Source organism: Thermochaetoides thermophila (assembly GCF_000221225.1).
Source record: "Thermochaetoides thermophila DSM 1495 unplaced genomic scaffold scf7180000011820, whole genome shotgun sequence".
In the NCBI taxonomy this organism is placed as follows: Eukaryota; Fungi; Ascomycota; class Sordariomycetes; order Sordariales; family Chaetomiaceae; genus Thermochaetoides; species Thermochaetoides thermophila.
The window spans coordinates 182498-200865 of record NW_006383036.1 but is presented as its reverse complement, the minus strand read 5'-3'; the positions used below and the strand labels follow the sequence as shown (position 1 = coordinate 200865).

The window sequence follows — 18368 nt, the reverse complement described above, 5'->3', positions numbered from 1 at the left end:
GCCTGGTAATCTGCTGTGTAGAGTAGCAATCTCGGGGTCTCACACAGCCCAGGAACCGGTGACGATATGCTCCGGTCGAGGCTTGGTCAAGGTGGAAAGTTCCGAGCAGGAATTTCTTTGTCATCAGCCAGATTTGCGTCTCAGCTCTAACAAGGACTGCTACTGCAGTGATTTGCTCCGATCCCTTCACTCAACAATCCTGCTAGTGTCGCTCAGCTTATCTAACTTGTTCCAAGGTCTCATATTTTGTAGACTGGAGGTATCTTCTCCTGCGTGAGAGTAGGAGTCTGGATTGGTGCGATTTTCCCCGCCACCGCGGAGATGGAGATGTGCAAACATGACAGATCACGAATATCGTGCTTTGCTTGCTTGATGGAGGTTAGGACACATTATCGTGACTCGGTCGGCAGCCAGCGTCATTGGTGAGCGGCTGTCCACGCCTACATGTTGCTGCTGCCTCAAGACCTCTGGGTTTGGAAAAGGAACGTCACCCAGGTGCGCTTGGCAAGCAAGATTGTCCTGCACCCTGCCACTTTGATCATGTTTCTGAATCCTCCTGCTCAACCTTTCGCCGCTTCTTTGCCCGCTTGGTGCCCTCTGGCATAATCTCAACACCGCTCTCTTCACCGATAGCCGATCGTTGAGGAACTCGATGTCCAGCTGCAGCACCTCCATCCTGCGGCTGCTTCTCGTTGGTAACAGGCTCGGTGAAAACCAAGTCACCCCTCTTTCCCAGCACCTCACATGCAGCCTCCTCCAACAAAATCCCAAACGCCAACAGGGCAGTCTCATCCATGCTCCTCTCATCGATCGTTCTCCTGCCCACGAAACAGCTCGGCCCAAGCCGAGCAGCCGTAGCCTCATAGAAGCGGCTCGTATAGGCATGTATCGACCTCAGCAAGTTGCTTTCTGGCAGTAGACCCTGGCCATAGTGAGGCAGGTCCTCATGGGCCCAGTAGATGTCATACTCGTGGTAGCGGGGCGGGGCATGCCTGCGGCGGAAGAGCACGTGGTCAGGTGCCAGGCGCGGGTTGCGTGAGGAAAAATAGCGGTCCGCGAGCGCGCTGTGGCGACGCCCGGTGCGGTAACGGGGGTTTTCAGCGTCGGCTAGGGCACTGTTGATAGTGACGCGGCCTGAGGAAGGAGAATGATCTAATCAGACTAATGGCTCAAAACGATAATCGGAGATGAGGAAGACGCACCTGCGACAGCATCGTACACATTGGCTTCACGTCCGCGCACTCGCTTGCCGTTTCCAGTCGAGAGAACACTTTCGGCCGAGCTCTCAAATCCGGCACTCAAGAACAAGTTGTCCATCTTGTGTGTGCCTGTCTCTCAGCGTACAGTGTGTCGACTTGGGAGGATTTCGCACGGTAGATGGAGGGCCATGGCAAAAATCAGATGCCTATTGTCAGAGCTCACGTTCAACTGCTTGCACCTGCTAATCTCTTGAGTCAGTTGCGAGGCTGGGGTTAACACTGGGCGAATGGGGATGCAGACGGGCAATGTTTCTCTTTCTGGTCCTGGTGCTGCGATTGAACTGTCCAACGAGCAAATATCGAATTGTCGATCGTCGCGATTTGCAAACATTCCAAACAAACGGACGGCCCCACAGCGGCCCCACATTAGCTGCCAGCTCCACTGCGGGTGGGGCCACTGGGGAGGATCGTGCTGCGATGCATCAAAGAGCAAAGCCCCCTCACCTCATTCCTCCTGTCTGCATCTAAGAGGAACAGACCAAACAGGTCGCATTTTTTTATGTGAGAATAAAGGGGTCGCTGAGAGACCTTTCACTTAGATGTAGATTATTGGCTTTCCAGCAACCAATATGCGGTGGCCTGTATTAGTCAGGTGATTTACGACCACGGCATCTGCCATCAATGGGGGCCTGAGGTTTCGTTAATAGAAGCTTCGACATCGGTATCGTCCTCGGTACTTCTAACAATTATGTTTCTCCGCTTAATGTTGCTGTTCTATTTGACAATTGCTTTGTTCTATCATATCGAAAGCTGGGGGACATTCTCGGTAAAGGCGAGATTCTACGTATTCGAGGCCACCATTCAATGGTAGTCAAATGCTGGCCCGTCAGTACCCAAAAGCTCAAGGCTCGGTCTTAACCATTGAGCAAGTCTGTCCACCCGATCGGACCGTGCTCCAAATGTCTGATGATGGCAAACCCCAGAAGTCCATGATCTTCGGGCCTGGTATGTTCTGAACATGGTGAACAATTGCCGTTCTTGCGCTCCGCCGAGGGGGATCGGCCCCGGGTATTGCACCCGACAGCCTTGACTTTGGAAAACCAAAAGCAGCCCGGTATCAGGGACTGAACTATTTTCAGCAAACAAATGTCGATCCTAGCAACCGCGCGATACGATATTCTTGGTGTTTTTTTGTACGGAGAAGCCAGGCTGGCAGACTGAACCTGTCCGTCGAAAACGAGTGGGCAGATAGGAGTGTCTCATGTGACCAAATAGCCTGACTCTCCCTTCATCCGAGGCATTCATTTTCCCGTTCAATAATGACAATCAACGTTGTCTGTAGTGTTTGATATCAATGCTAGACTTAGTGTTTTAGCCGACCCTCCAATTGCCACATGGTAGAGGCATGAGAGGAGTGGGTTTCTGAGCGTAATAAAATGCTGATTTCCACATCCTGCTGGGCGCAATTAGTTATGGACTGCCCGAATACTACCTGAAATACATACCGCTACACTTTGAATTAGCATCCTCGCTGGTGGCAACCAAGCCAGGAAATATTGTCCGCCGCCCTTAGCCCCCAGTGGCAAAGATACCCCCGATCTCAGAGACAGGATCCCCGTTCTGGGGGTCCTGCTTAGCGCTGCTGCAGACGTGTCTTTCAACTAAGATTCTTTTTTTCTTGATTCTGGAGAACTAGACTCCTCCCCCACAGTAAGCTCAGATGGCGATGTCAACCCCAGAGTGGCCGCCGCTGTGGAGGATGGGGAAATCCCAGCCGTGTCTGTGATTCGTTCAGATCCGAGGTGATGCTGTTCGATTCCGCTGATGACGGAATCCGAGGACTCCTTCTCAGCCGGAGCATCAAAGCGAAGGATCACGGGGTCCTCTGTAGAAAAGTAGAGCTCATTCAGGTACGTTATTGGCCGCTCAGACACGAGTTTCTGAAGCTCAGCGCTTTGTTAATACCGTGTCCAGACCAGAGCCTTATTCAGGGGTTAGAGAGGAGCTCACCCAGTGCCATAGACTTTCTCTTAGATGCTTCCAGAAACGGCGCGCCCGTCTGAACTGCTTGCCAAGTTGTGGGCAACCTCGGACACAGCAAGTAAAATGTCTTGCGTAAGGTGCTTTCCAGTAGACGTGGCTGTCTGGGATACCAGCTGCGGTATAGAGACTCCCTTCGATGTACTTTCGTAACCGTGCCATGTGCCTGTAGATTTGCTCCCTTTCGATGGCCTTCAGGACAGCCTTGTCGAAACGGTCTGTGCACCAAGTCAGCTCTGAATAACCTTTCTGCTGTTTCGAAGGTGAGTGAGCTACCATGTGGATTTAAAGTCCGGACAACACGTACTGGGAGAGGAGGGGGCGGCGGCGGTAGCGTTGGCTCGATAGTCAGGGTCGGTGATGGCAATAGCTCGAGTACTTTAGGTATTTTACTCGGAGCTTCAACAATGTTTGCATCGTCATCCTTGCCCCGAATGATAGGAAGGATAAGATTAGAGATATCATCCCTTTTCTCCAACTTATCGTTCTTTTGCAAGTCCACTTGACGCATCTTGGAGTAACATAGGGAAAGAACCTTATAACAACATATACATTATGGGACAATATATGAGTCGCTCTGTAATCAGACAAGGTTTTCAATCAAGGATCAACTCTCGAGCTTACCGCAGAGACCATTTGTTCTTCATGGAGAGTTGAATGCGTGGGCTGTCAAGTTACTTTGATGTCCGACTGTCATGTGTTGATAAGGGATTGAAGCTTCCTTTCTTGTCAAACTGTTATTAAGGTTTCACCCCCACCCCCCCCCCCCCAAAAGCAGACCGAGTACTCTTGCCCTTTAGAAGAATCCAGACACTGGCAGATATCAAGTAATTGAGCAGAACACTTAGACAAGCAGGTATCCAGTGAGAGCTTTGAGCGAACATGACAATAATCCTTGGGCAAACTAAGTCATGACGAGTATCTTGACAAAGTGAAAAATGGAGTGGAATATCGCATACAGTGCCTAGTCATCCAAACAGGGCTATAAACCAAGGGGTAAAGCGATCTACTCAAAATTCCATATCCAAATTCCGAACTCTGTGCTCCCGGTGTCTCGATCATCCCCAGTTTAAAAGGCTCGCCAAATTTACAACCTGGAAGGTAACCTATAGTTCAAATTCCCACAGCCAAATGTTATACCAAGCTTCAAGAATCTTCAACTGAACCTTCTCTTCCCTTTATCCTCACCGCTCACCGCCATGCCTGCCTGCTGAAGAACTGAAGAATCCTCACCAGCTCCCTCCCATCCCTGACCAGAAGCAGCACCCGACATAAAGCTTTCTGCCTCTGACTTATTAGCAAGCCATCTCTGCAGCGCAATCTCCCCCTCCATAATCTTCTTCGCAATCGCCCAGTTCTCCATAGCCATTTGCAACAGCGTCAAGTTCAACATCCCCTTCACATACCGATCATGCGGCGTTGAGATCCCCACACCCTGACTCTTTTCCTTCCCTTTTCTCTTTGAACCCTCCTGTCCCTGAGCCTGTGATTGTCCCTGGCCCGAGAGACTGGGGTCAACCGCACCCTCGGAATTTACATCTCTCCCGGCAGGAGTTGATCCAAATGCTTGTTTCCCCCGACAACTGATCGGTAACAAGATCCAGTTAAACACCCCCAACAACGATCGCCAGGTCGACAGTGGCACGTGCCAAGCCGTGGTCCACAAGTTTTGGAACTCTTCTGCCGTAACGACCTGGCTAAACGGCTTCCGCGCGATGATGGCCTTCGTGTAGAGCAATGCGGCTTGTCGGACAACTTGGTAGATGTAATCTTGTTCTGTTGGACCGTTGCTGACGGAGGAGGGGGTTGTTGGGCCTGGGCTCGGGCTAAGAGGAGGAGGAGGAGCAGGGGATGAAGGGGATGGGCTGACAACTGCGATACCACTAGAGACGGAGGTGCTGGAGAGGATGGGAGACGGGACTGGCGAGATGGAAGGGAGAGGGGAGGGGGGCTGAAGGTGAGGACTCAGAGTCTGCGAAAAATCTGGTCCCCGCCAGTCTGGTTGTTGTGGGCCAGGGAGAATAGGCTGCCGGATGGGCTGCGGAGCGGTTAGACTGATTCCTGGGGCACCAGGAAGCGGCTGTTGAGTGAGGGGCGGAGCAGCAGGTTGAGGGGTTCGAGAGCGACTCGCGCTCGTACGATGAGGCTGAAGACTCGGAGATGGGATGTTGGTGCTGCCAGGTGATGGGGTACCCGGACTAAGTGTGGCAGATGGACGATGGCCCGTGATTATGTCGGTTGGAGCCTTATTCAGGCGTTCCTGGACGAACAGAGCGGTTGAGCGCACTCTCTGGAGCTCCTTCAAGTCATAGGGATTCTCTAATGATTTGTGGACAGCCTTAAGAAGAGTGCGGATATCTTCGAGAATGCTCGCCACTGGTTCTGCAATCCGTGCTGGATGTGCTGGGGCCCATTGGGCAAAAGCGATGGAAGAAAAATCAAAAGGGGTATTCTGTGTAACACGGAAGGGGGCCTGGGTGTTGTCGTCGAAGTCGAATACGGGAGATCCTCTAAGGGTTGGCTCGTTCTCGAAGGAAAGAGCAATAGCCACATCTGTCCTGCGTCAAAGTCAGGCCCATGGTCTACGAGAGACGGGACCAGTGCCGCTATGGCAGCAAGAACTTACGTGACTGCATGTTTGCTGATCAGCCCATGTAAGCCGAGAGTGTTCAAGCCGCCGCGGGTCAGAATTAGCTGTTGAAGACAGTTCCTGTGAGTCTGGAGGAGTTCAGCGCTACCCCAGAGCCTGTTTTCTGGTTAGTTATTTTTTTTTTTTATTTCCAGAGAAGCAGGTACCCAACGGGACGGCTCAAGAACACATACCACTCGACCACAATTAATTGCAGCACAGCAGCAATCATCTCGTCGCTGGCAGATACCAAAAGCTGCCGGTTGAGCAACTGAATCACGCGATCCTTGTGGCTCTGAGCAAACGGCCGCTCGACATGGCCGGTATCACTTAGGAAACAAGCCGCCCAGCAGATAGCCATGTGCTGCATGAGCTCCGACTGCTCGCAAAACGGGACATAATACTTCAGATATGGGCTCGAAGCGTCGGGGTTCCCATCTAACGAGGCCGTAAACTGGGAAATATACTTAAAGTCTGCTCCCACAGGGGAAGAGGATCTCTGTTAGTATCCATCCTGATCAGCCGCCGTCCCCACGCATCCGCACATACAAACCGATAAAAGCTCAGCATCTCCCATCAATAACCGGGGGAGCTGATTGGAAAACTGGTGTACAGGACTTGCGGTTGGCCAAGATATGCCACCAGATCCTGACGGTATGGGGCCAAAACTCCATGTAAAGTTGCTAGGGTTCCAGCTTGCGCCGGAAGGTATATTGGGAACCGGCCGATAAGCGCGAAGCATCGTTATAGCCTCATGAACTTGAGTTGAATGCTCAGTGCAGCCTTCTCTGCAGGGGAGAATGCACATGGAGAGCGTATCTTGACTGGTATTCCATGCATAATGCCCTGCAGGCGGAGGAGACACCGGAGTCGAAGGTTGAGGAGAGGGGACAGAAAGCCCCGGCCATTGTAGGAAGGCATTAGTCAAATCGGTACTGTTACGGTGCCCCCATTGTGCTGGAACAGGTGATATTTGCGGCGCCGGAAGAGGGGAATGCTGGCTGATTGCGGAGTTGAATCCCTGGTTCACTGGATTTACTGGGAAAGGGGGGGTTGATATGAGGGAAACGAATAGATGGGTCGTTGGGATTGCGAGGGAATAGGATGAGGACGCCTGGGTCTCCATATCTATTAGCTAAGTTCTCTTCGGGAGAGGTTGTCTTGTGTTTGGGCTTTTCCAGGGGGAGCTTCAACTTAGACAAACCTTTGTTTGTATTCGCATACCGGCGGAGGGAATCTCCGTGCGCAGTTGCTGCAAGGCTGGCCTTGATTGCACTGTGGAATACACCGTTTATGTCAGCACAAGGCTGTTTCTTAGGTGGCATTCCTGCTGTTATGTCTCTCTCTCCCGCGGCTTTCCAAGTTCTAGCGGTGCCATGTCGTGCTGTAACATGTGACATCGACCCGAGGGTTTGGTAGCTGTGTCTTCTAGATCTTGACCTACCTTCTGCTTCCTCCTTCTACACTCTCCACATGATGTCGTCATTCGCTCTGCGCGTGGGGGCCGTGGAACCGGGGGCTGCATGGAATCGGACATGGCTCGGATCGGTGCGATAGCTAGGAGATTCCAGGAGAAAACACGGCGTCTGCAGGTTGGTTGTTGGTCGTGGCTGTAGGGCCGTAGGGCTTACTGACTTATAGGATGTAGCCCAGATCACTGAGACTGAGTTGTGGAGGGAAATGGCGATGTCAGGCGTTGATCTGCAAGGATTCGGATTTGAGGACTGGGTTCGCATTAGCGTGTAAGCTGGCAGCCGGGCCTTGGTGGCTCAGGGTGGCACTGGGGTCACTGGGTAATTCTCAGGATTTAAAGGTCCCCTAAGGGGAATTGCCCCACAGAGGCGGTATGGAGGAGGAAATCAAGGAGCGGTCCAGTGATGCTGGTTGGTGTGATGGTCGAGGATGATACTCCGCGTCCAATAAGGGATGTTCCTCTACTAGATCACGACGCTTGCGGGCGCTTTCCTTTGATCGCCTTCTTCTCGGGAGGGTCGGTCGATCGTGTCCTTTCGGGGTGTTGGTAGCAGTTGTTGAATGTCACTGTTGGGGAGGGGACAGGAAGCCGGCAAGTAGAATTTATGGTAATTCATCCACAGCCATCACCATAAGCAGCAAAATACTCTGTCACTGGGGAAGCAGAGTGCCCATCAAAGCTTGCATTATGGCAGTGCTAGCTCGCATGTCCCGCGGTGGGCGATCTGTAGAAGCGGATAGGGTCCTGGGGAGGAGGTCGTCTGTGACTGATACTTTTCCTAGTAGCATGTAGAGGAAGGGTAAGGACAAAGAGTGGTCCAGAGAGAATGGCTATGTCGCTGGATGAGCAATGCATAGGTTGATTCAGCTATCCAGACGTCAATAGCGAGAGAGGGGCGCTACATGCCGAGATAAAAAAAAAGAATTCGCTGACAGGCAGCGGTAAAGTGCTACTTAAAACAACCGAATGACATCACGCCCAAGACACTTAAACTTCAATCCACATCGCACTACGGTGCTGCTGCCTCGTGGAGGGCATAGCCAAAATCGATCACAAGAGAACACATGCTATCGAAATCCGAGCGGCGTGACTCAATTCGACCAAAGATGCTGCCCGTGTGGCACAGTCCCCAAGCTTCCAGCTCGTCGGATCCCAGGTTCTGGGGACTTGTGGTCACTGGTCCTGGATTCTGGGGTCTGGACTGCAATGATGGCAGTCCGCTTTGCGTGTGTAGGTAGGCAGGTAGCCGGTGGCTCTGGTCTTGGTTCGCTGGTTCTCATGGAAGCCAAGAGACATTGTGCGAGCCCTGGAAGAAGCCGAGCGGCCTGAACCCGGGCTTGCCTGAAACAAAGTCAAGAGGCAACGCGACCATGGAACCCGAGAATGTGGATGGCAGGACACGGTCCAATAGCAGCTGGGCGGCGGCGGCGCACGACGCCACGGCCCCGGGGAGCTGGCTACCTGTGAACGGACAACAAAGACGCAGAGGCGCATCCACTGATAATTTAGAAGATAGAAGGCGTGGATGGGGACCACAGCGCCCTGGCACGAGGTCAAATGCCGTATCGCCACCTTTGTTGGGCCAATAAACGGCATCGAAAGGGAAGTTGTCGAGCTTGCCGTCCGACCAGCTTCGCCAATTTTTCTTCAGCTGGGCTACTGGGAGCTTGTTGAGGCTGACCGTAACGTCTGCGGTTAGAAGACTATTGTTGATGTTACCTACACAAGGAGGGTCTTCTCTGAGGCCTTCCGTAAAGGCCGGCCCAGTCCCTTACAGTTAGGACTTGTATGCATCCCATGATCTTGTCTACGAAGTGCAGTGGCTGATCGAAAAATCCCCACAAAGCCGGATGCGACCTTTCGTCAAATCAGCAAAATGGCGATTGCAGAAAGCTTAGCAGCATCCCAGAGAGCCAAAGAAACCGCGAAGGTGTTGGAACCAATGTAGAGAACAAGTGTAGAGAATCCGACAAGCTGTGGATTGGCTAGAACGGTCTGCAGCCCCCTCACTGGTCAAAGTCGGTCAAAATAAACTGTAAAAATAAACTTTGGTTAAGACGGTGGCAGCCGATGGCTGGTGGGTTTGCTTTTGCAACATCGCGTCACAGGGCTGATCAGACCCACACTTCCAAAGATCCCGCCAATCACACAGTATTCAGCTAGCAGCCTTGGCACGCTAAACAGGCATGGAGGATCAGAAGCTTCTTGCGTCGGGTGGGTGTGCCCAGTTGGGCTGAACGGCGAAGGCTTGGTGGGCCTTGTTTCGTGCTCCCTGGTCCTAAGGACCCTGACGAATGAACCGCTATCTTCTGGGCAGGCACTCAAGCTTTAGACTACCTTCACTGCGGACGCGAAGCACGAGCCTCGCTAGCAGTGCAACAAAAACGAGATCATGAAAATCACGAACTGAGAAGGAGCCGATCGTGGGAGCTCAGCCTTCCCCCAACTATATTTGGTATCTGGTATCCTAAAACCCATGGGTCACATCGAAACTTCGAAACCCAACCCCATCAAAAGATCACGTAGCAAGCTATGACGCTCGACGATCATCGTCCATTCATTCCCATCCAAGGCCTGTCCAGCCCTCAGCCGACAACTCCAAACGCCTAACCCCTGTTCCTGCCCGTATCCAAATCAACCAGAGAAATGGCGACACATCATAACATAGCATGGAGACATCACTCATTACATCATTACGATGATAAAAATAAAACACCAACTGGAATCGGGAAGAGATGGTTAGCCATGCCCACCGCCACCGTCCATCCAAACAGGCAGACGGTTGTCTAGCCAACCGTCACGCCAACTTTGAGACCTTTGATGCTTTTTATTCCTGTGGTAAAAAACGGTCTGTAATGACCTGGGGAAAGAAGACTGTCAGGTTCAGCACGCCAGTGGGCGATTATTGAGATGTATACCTCGGTTTTCGTGCCATATTCACCATCGGCGGCGGCTGCTCGTCATCATCGAGAGGGTAAGGAGGCAAGGGAGCAGGCGCCGGTACTGGCGCGGTCATTTTCCTGCCTGGTCCCTGCTGATGTTCTGGAAGCGGCGTCTTGGGAGGGCGTGGAGGGGGCTCCAGGAAGGGAGGAGCTTGTGCTGGCGGCTCCTGTGGCCAGTAGGGCCAGTCGTCTGGTCCTACAACGGTGATCTTCTCCACAGACGAGGCAAGACGATACTGCGATGGTGTAGGCGCGTTGACAACCAGGCGATCTGAGTCATCGGATGATGGGAGACCAGGCACTCCTGGGCCAACTTGCTTAGGAGGCCGAGTGGGTGGTGCCTGTGACGGGGAACCAGGCATAGGCATTGACGACGGTGGGGGAGGCGCAGCAAGTTGGAACGGCTGCGCGCTTAAGTTCGGAGACTGCTGTGGTCGCTCGGCCGAAGTCCTTGGCGACGGGGTGTGGGTGCGCACTGGCAGCGAGTCGGTGCCCGAGTCGAAGGACTGCCTGCTTGGTGGTGTAGATGGACGAGGCGGGGCAATCGTGGGAAAGTCGCCGGGCAGTTCAGCAATCATAGGGATTTCTATATCTGAAACAGGAACATACGGCTGGACCGCGTTTGGCGCTGACGCCGGCACTGTCGCGTTCTCTGCTCGCTCTCTCCTCAATCGAGCAAAGTGAATCTTGGCCAGCTTCGCCGCTGCGCTTTGCACCATCCGGTTTTCCTCATCTCTGGAGAGGTAGTGCTTAGTGTTGGTGCTAATGTCGGCCAGCCGGTTCCACTCGTTCATGCCAAACTCCCCCACGCCGACTTCGACGTTGAACCGGTAGTAGTTCTCTGGATTGACGCCCCGGCGCGCCAAGTGCTCTTTCTTCATCTTTTCGTGGATCTTTTCGCACCCCTCGATCTTCGCAATCAACTTGCGCCTAGCCTCAGCAAATTCGCCCAGGAAGCCTTCATACCACAACGCCGAGTTCGCGTCACTGCCCCTTGGTCTCTTGCCCGTGCCGAGGCTGATGAAGACGCCAACTTCACGGCCCGGCCACTCATTTACCACAGCCTCGTCCAGAGCAATCATGGAGGGATTGAAGTCCCCTGCACCGTCATCGTGAAACACGGACTGGCCAATCTGGATTGGCTTAAACGCAAGACCGATAGCGCATGTTGCTCGGCCAGCCTCCCAGATCTTGCAGTCAAATTCCGGAGCAGGCTCACGTCTCGAATCATAGGAGCGCAATAATGCTGGAGCTCCGCCCTTTGGAGTTCCTTTGTAAATGGCCGTAACGGCGCTGATGGTCATCATCAGTAATTGAACCCGCATTAACCAGCAGTGGGATGAACTCACGTTTTTGTCCTGTATTCTCTCTCATCATACAGTCGCGCTTCTGGATCGCCCAAACGCCAAGTGTACGGTGGAGGCCTTGTGTTTTGCGACTGTGGGCTACGCGAGCTGAAGCTGATAACGCTGGCATTGCTGGAATGCCTCCGCGGTCGTGCAGCGCTCGAACGCGACACCGGACTCAGCGGGCTAAAGATAGTAGAACCATCGTTTCCTTCCGTTTCGTTCACTGTGTGCTCGCGAACGGCCTCTTTGATGGCTTCCTCCAACTTCGTCGCCTTGAAGAGGGTAGATCGGTAGGGTATTCCGGCGATCGTCTTGTCGGTCTCAAAGACCATGCGTGTTAGCCGGACGTAGAGCTCTTTGCAGGTCTCGAGGTCGAGTCGCAAACGACCAAGCATCAGCGCAATCAGGCCGCCGGTACCGGTGCCCACAATGAGGTCGAAGTGGTCGCATGGTTTGGGAATCTCGTGCCGTCGCGGCGCTCGTCCCTCGATCTCGACAAAGGTCTGGTGCATAATTTGCTGTAGGAGGATGAACATCGAGTAGCCGCGCACACCACCGCCATCTGCAAGGAAGTCAGCACTGGCCCCATTACTACCAGTGAGAACCGAGTCTCTCCAGCTGACTCACCGAGCGACAGGATACGCAATGGAGGGCCCTTGGTGGTGTCTCTGCGGCGCAAGCCTTGGGAATCCATGGTGCGTTAAAATCGTGGCTGACTGAGGGAAGCAGTTGCGGATGGCAGAATGCGCCCAGGAATGATTTTGAATACGGCTGTGGATTCGCAGCCTCGAGCGAGCCCAGGAGTCTGCGTTGTGATGTCGACCTTTGATGGGGTGCTGCACGTTTGCCGCCGGGAGGCCTGGGCCGTTGCGGGTGGCAGGGGAAAAGGTGACGCACACTGCACAGAGCCTTAGGTCAGACTCGGGCTCGATCCCCAGCCCAACGATTTACCAGAGCGCAGCCAGTGTGACCTAAGAATAATCAAGGTAGAATGCCGAGCCACAAAAGCGAAACTGGACCGTTGAAAGAGTAATACAGCTTGATGATGTACCGGACAAGATCAAGCGGATGGAACCTCAATAGAGAGGATCGCGGTGGCAGTGTCAACATTCGTCGAGTCCACAGGCACGGATGTCGCGGGGCCGGCCCCACTAAATTGCTTTGCCAGCCGGGATCCTGTTTGAACTTCGCAAGCCGCAGGCTTGCTTTTCATCCCGTCTTGACGGTCTTAAATCCTGAAACCACAAAATAGAGTGCCAAGGTTTGGAGCGCCCACCTTTCAAAACCTGTCCTGCACAGAAACTATACGCTGTCCAGAGCAGACTGTCAAGCACTGATGGTTGACATTGGACGCCGTGCGCACATGCTTCGCTCCGTTCGAAGCTTCGTGACATAAACCCAGAGACGCGGCCAGCAGCGGTCACAAGAACTCATCAGTTGATTGGGAGGATACCTTTCCAACGGATCCAGCCATTTGATTCGACGCCACACGACAAGATCCGAGGTGGTGGAGCGTCATCTACACCAATATGTGGCTGTGTTGAACTGATGCACCAGTTAGCAATCAAGTCTGTCGCATTCGTGTTCTGCGTGAGCACTTCAGCTCAAAATTGAGATCTCACCAAGAGCTAGGCCGATCTGATGTTGCGACCTCTTCTTGATCTTCAGCTATCTTCTTCCTTTCTTGTAAACTTCCCGTTTCCCGTGTATCTCTCCAGCTCTCATTTATTGTACTCCTACTGTTCTCATTTCTCTATATTTTCGATTGGCCATCGATCATCAACGCGGGTCTTGCTCATTTAAAATCACTAACCGGATGCCCGCTGTTGCTGTGCTGACGCATGCCAAGGCTGAAGTCAGAGTCGTCAACGTCATTGTCACCAATTGAGGACTGTACAACCATGACCAGCCATGAGAGCCGGTTCGTGCTTGTGGGTACACAGTCCATCGGGGGCCTTGTGCCGCCGGGTATAGAAACCCTTCACCATAGTTACTGTAATCCATATTCATGAACTACAATACTTTCCAGTATCTCAGCCAGATAGTCCAACGGGTATACAGCCTGAAGCATTTTGAATAAAACATTTTGTAGCAATCATGTTCTCCTGTTTCGGACCTGGCCATCGCCGGCGGTCTGATGAACATCAGCCTCTATTGCCGCAATACGATGACGAGACCTCGTTGCAGCGCCGTGTACACCAAAAGTTGCATTCGTATCAAATAGTTCGCGCCCTGTCCAAAGGATTCATGCCATCAAGCGAGCAACTCGTCGCCAATCTCCGCACGCTGCTCTCCTCGGCCATTCTCAATCCAGATGCGGGCAGTGTCTCACTCAGTGATTCAGGCCAAGCCCTAGTACACTGCTTCAAGCTCTGTATAAAGCACCTGATAGATCTGCTCGTGCATAAGAATGCCGACGATCAAATCCAGGAATTTATTTGGTATCTGACTAAGGCCAAGCTATCCGCGGATGTCGAACACCTTGCTGAACGCGCAATGAGAGCAAAGACTGGAGCAGATAGAGCCGCCGGTACGCTGCATTCAATGGCGTGATATTGGTGCTCAGGAATAATAATGATGAAATATAGTCTATTCTAGCCTGCAGACGGTTGCATCTTTGCTTCTTACTAACTCCAATTTTCGCCTATTTCTCAAGGATCTTAATGTCATTGCGAGGGAGGTCTTCAGAGACACTGCCTTTGCTGTGTCAGAAGCTTCACGAGAGGCAGCAGAGCGCATCAAGCCGTCCGCCGAGGAACAAGAATCGCTGAAGCAACCATACCATGACTCACACAGTAATTTCTCTCAACATGACGTGTTAGAGCAGACTGCTGAGCTCAGCAGGGTCTTCAGCGGGACAGCTTCCACTGTTGTGGGCGAGGCAGAGAATAGCATTGTCCGCAAGCTTAGCGGTCCAGAAAAAGATACCTTGGTTCACCGCCTGAAAGAAGCAGTGCTGAATCTCCGTCAGCGACCTACCTACGTTGACTCCGTGTCAACCCTGTCACTCCTTTTCAAGCGTTATATCGTGATCTATTCTCGGATGGCTCGCCATACGATTGAGGCTGCTAGCGAGGATATTGACCATAATCCTGAAGCAGAGGCAGCGTTAGCAAATTTCTGGGGTTTCTTAAGGTCGTTTGGCGAGCCAAGGGAATGGGAAGAATTGCAAAACCGCGCTAGAGCGATCGCGGAACACGGCTGCGAAGACCCCAAGTTTGAAGAGCTCGCCATCCATATAGGCAATATCCTCCAAGAGATGTTGACTGATCCAGCATTCTTTGACAGCATTGAGCAAAGCTTCCAGGAACTCCGAGATCAATCAAAGCAACTAACCACCCACTCTTCCCTTCGGGAAGACGTTGATGCCTTGCTCTTGCAAGTTCAGTCCACCCTCACCTCAGTGGTGAAGGACAAGGATATAGCCAACCTGGCCAAGACTTCTGCTGCTATCGCCAGTATCCTGTCTCCAAGTGGGCAGTACGTGAACTCTGATCTTGTGGCCGATGCCCTCAACGTCTTTATCCCCTTGCTTGTTCAGTCTATTCACTACATCCCTATCCCACGAGCCGAAATCTCAACGCCTAAGATGGACCTCCTGCTGGAGAACCTGATCCTGGAGCCTGGAGTCACCATCAACAACACTTCATTCTTCCCCTACAAACTGCGAGTTAAGACCCTCACAGACGTCGAGATCCACAAGACAAGGTTCCGCACAACATCAGCAATTAAAACTCTCGTCCGACTTCACATCGACGGTCTCTCTCTACGTGGAGAGGAAATTGGCTTCTGGCTACGGGTACACTCAGGTCTTTTGCGATGGGCAGACGAAGGTATCGCATCATTTGCTCTCGACGAACGCGGTATGGATGTTCAGCTGGACGTTGAGGTTGGTCGCGATAGGATGGATAAAATTTTGACCCTCAGGGGAGTACGCGTACGCATCCATAAGCTAGACTGGACCTTACACAGGACAAGGAGCAGCTTTGGATTCATCTCCTGGCTATTCAAGCCTTTCCTCAAGCCGATTGTCCGTAAAATGGTAGAAATAAGGATGGCGTCTGCAATTGCCCAGGCTTTCCAATTTGCCAACCGGGAGCTGCTTTTCGCGCGGGAAAGGTTACGGGCCACGCGAATTGCGGATCCGCAGGACTTGAAGACGTTTATCAAGGCTGTGCTGGCTAGGTTGACGCTTCCTGAGGACCCTGATCTCCACGTGCGCGTTGGCTTGACTGGATCAGGACAGGGTGTGTTTGAGGGGGTGTATACCCCTGGGAGCATTGTCAAATTGTGGAGAGAGGAAGCGACACAGGTGTCACAGAGGATTCGTGAGCAGCAGAGGGATGGATGGAGGAACAGTATTTTTGACGTCCAGGGCGCGGTGCCAGCTTACTGAGGCATTAAAATCCTCGATAGCCGGCTAGGATGGCACTTCCGATGTAAGTTATGTCGATGGCAGGTTTCCAACAACAAGTTGTTCACCTCGCTTTAGTGAACATTTGGTTCGTCCTCTGCTTTGCTTTTCACACTCTTTCAATAGCTTTGCCAAGTTGTTTGGGTTGTTTAAAATCCTCCGACTAAAGCCCTAAGTCTCAAGCTTCGATGAGGTTACCCATGACAGCGTGTTGTATGACATATAATACCGTTCCTTGACAACCAGCATGACCGGTTAGGACGCTCCACATGCTTGAGTTGGCAAGGCATCGCAGCGACAACACCCAATGTGCTGTCACTCAGCTTCTCTGAACCTGATCTTATGTTGCTTCATACAATTCGCTGGTTGGTATTACTACTTCAACCCATAGATCCTCTGCTCGCCTACCTGCTGTCATTCCTGCCTTATAACCTCTAGAGATATTCGCAAAGCTACCTTCAATCTATTTCAGCACAGATACCCCCATGCAATCACAATGTCATTCATAAGCAGACACGAACTCCTGTCCATCGCCCTGCGCGTGGTCCAGCTCATCTTCGCCGTCATCGTCGTTGTCCTCAACGGCATCTACCTGCACTACTTCGACAGCCCGTACTACCATGCCCACTTCTCAGAGGTTTTTCGCTCCGGCTACGCAGTGTTCATCGGCAGCGTTTCCATCCTGCTAATCATCGGTATGGCTGTATTCCACCAGATGAACCGCCGCCTGGCTATTTTTGGGTCCTGGATTGTTGATTTGATCGTCGGCATCAACTGGTTTATCGTGTTTGGAATGTTTTTGGGCGCGCATGAGGCGTATGAGGAGACTTGTGGGTGAGTTTTGAACCTCTGGATCTGGAGGCATGACTGTCTTGAAAGACGGAGCGACTAACTGAGAGGTGCAGATCGGCTTTTGACTGGAATGATATCTCATTTTCTGGTGTCGAAACCTGCTCCCAATGGAAGGCTAATATCGCATTTTGCTTCCTGAGTGGCATATCATGGGTGGTTACTTCTGTTCTTGGGCAAGTAATAACCTCTCGAACAAAACCCGTTTGTTCTTCAGGATCTGCTAACAACTGCTGTCCGGACAGTTTTTACATCCTTCGCCGCTACTATCGACGCTGGTAAAATCTGCTGCATTAATGTGTTTTGCCGTTAAGAGGTACTAAAGTTTGTATCTGTTTATTATGGTTCTCTACGAAAACTGAGATTGCTTACAGTCGTTCATTCAAGTGTCTCTTGAAATGGCTCTTGGGACGATTGAACTTTGATATATGTGGTTTATTCGTACAATAGATAATCAGCACCAGAAGCCGGAACATTTTTCCTTTGCATTCTAACCAGTCGGACTCTACTCCTGTCCTTAAAATGTTTGTTTTCTGCTAGTAAGATCCAGAGCCGGACCCAGAGGTCAGCCATGACGTCAAGGGCTGTTTCATGCAGCAACATGTGGGGCGCCGTTACGCTGCGGTGGACCTGGCCCGAGCCGGTGGACGCCGGGTCAGGGGGCCGTCCCACATCAAATTGCCGGCCTTCCATCAACCTGGGCACTGGGGAGCGACGGGGTGCTTGGTTGTCAAGAGAGGGGCAGACAATGTGGCAAAGGAACCGAACTCCGGGAGCTGAAGGGCTTTGTTGATAAACAAGGCAGCAGGAGGTTATTGGAAGTTTAGCGCTTTGCGGTGAGCTGGGCACACCGAGCCATGGGGGAAGAACGTTATTTGCTCTATACGCACGATCGGTTAAGTCAAGGCGCCCTCGTGCGTCTTGAGATATGACTTGGGGGGTCTTATACCTCAACGTCTTCTGAACCCTGCCAGCGTGAAGAGATCGTTTCCGAAATTCCAATTGGAGCATAGCCAACCATTCGGTCCCCTACGGAAGAGTAGGGCGACGCGTCAAGGCCCCTAGGACCCAGGAATTCCATCCAGCTTTGGAATTCAGGCTTTGAACATCATCCGAACTAGAGTGATGGGCCGGGGCTAGAGACATTGCAGCGGCATTGGAACCGATGAATTCGTAGATGACCCACTGAGAATTGTTTTGCTAGAACACTGGACTCAGCCAGCTCCGGGCCTATGGCCGACTTGACCGGATGCCCCAACCGGCAACAGCATCACACGAAACAATCACTACGCAAACTTCCAGACTGGATCCGTTGAGTTGGGTCAGAAGAGGGGCAGCGCAGGCTCACCAATAAGAGAATTAAGCTCGTGCAGAGAGTTGCCATCTTGGGGCAGATGCATTAGCTGAGGGTCACCTCAGGTCCGCGGCCGACAAGTGAACGGACATACCGAGACTCCACCGATGTGGCTCGG

General features: G+C 52.4%; 6 protein-coding genes across 6 annotated transcripts; 2 read left to right on the top strand and 4 right to left on the bottom strand.

Moving 5' to 3' along the window:
• Positions 1 to 538: 538 nt before the first annotated feature.
• On the bottom strand, positions 539 to 1317 carry CTHT_0050840 (uncharacterized protein; the record flags this gene model as incomplete). The annotated part of the gene is made up of 2 exons (XM_006695364.1): positions 539 to 1134; positions 1203 to 1317. 2 exons carry the CDS (start codon positions 1315 to 1317, stop codon positions 539 to 541), a joined length of 711 nt encoding a protein of 236 aa, XP_006695427.1.
• A 1598-nt stretch (positions 1318 to 2915) lies between these two features.
• On the bottom strand, positions 2916 to 3750 carry CTHT_0050830 (uncharacterized protein; the record flags this gene model as incomplete). Its single annotated transcript, XM_006695363.1, has 4 exons — positions 2916 to 2979; positions 3042 to 3139; positions 3210 to 3491; positions 3547 to 3750. 4 exons carry the CDS (start codon positions 3748 to 3750, stop codon positions 2916 to 2918), a joined length of 648 nt encoding a protein of 215 aa, XP_006695426.1.
• A 645-nt stretch (positions 3751 to 4395) lies between these two features.
• On the bottom strand, positions 4396 to 6238 carry CTHT_0050820 (uncharacterized protein; the record flags this gene model as incomplete). Its single annotated transcript, XM_006695362.1, has 3 exons — positions 4396 to 5797; positions 5866 to 5985; positions 6063 to 6238. 3 exons carry the CDS (start codon positions 6236 to 6238, stop codon positions 4396 to 4398), a joined length of 1698 nt encoding a protein of 565 aa, XP_006695425.1.
• A 4006-nt stretch (positions 6239 to 10244) lies between these two features.
• On the bottom strand, positions 10245 to 12327 carry CTHT_0050810 (uncharacterized protein; the record flags this gene model as incomplete). Its single annotated transcript, XM_006695361.1, has 3 exons — positions 10245 to 11577; positions 11634 to 12195; positions 12261 to 12327. 3 exons carry the CDS (start codon positions 12325 to 12327, stop codon positions 10245 to 10247), a joined length of 1962 nt encoding a protein of 653 aa, XP_006695424.1.
• A 1403-nt stretch (positions 12328 to 13730) lies between these two features.
• Positions 13731 to 16029, top strand: CTHT_0050800 (putative lipid binding protein; the record flags this gene model as incomplete). Its single annotated transcript, XM_006695360.1, has 2 exons — positions 13731 to 14163; positions 14222 to 16029. The coding sequence occupies 2 exons, from the start codon at positions 13731 to 13733 to the stop codon at positions 16027 to 16029; spliced, it is 2241 nt and encodes a 746-aa protein (XP_006695423.1).
• A 514-nt stretch (positions 16030 to 16543) lies between these two features.
• On the top strand, positions 16544 to 17178 carry CTHT_0050790 (uncharacterized protein; the record flags this gene model as incomplete). Its single annotated transcript, XM_006695359.1, has 2 exons — positions 16544 to 16881; positions 17142 to 17178. 2 exons carry the CDS (start codon positions 16544 to 16546, stop codon positions 17176 to 17178), a joined length of 375 nt encoding a protein of 124 aa, XP_006695422.1.
• Positions 17179 to 18368: the final 1190 nt, after the last annotated feature.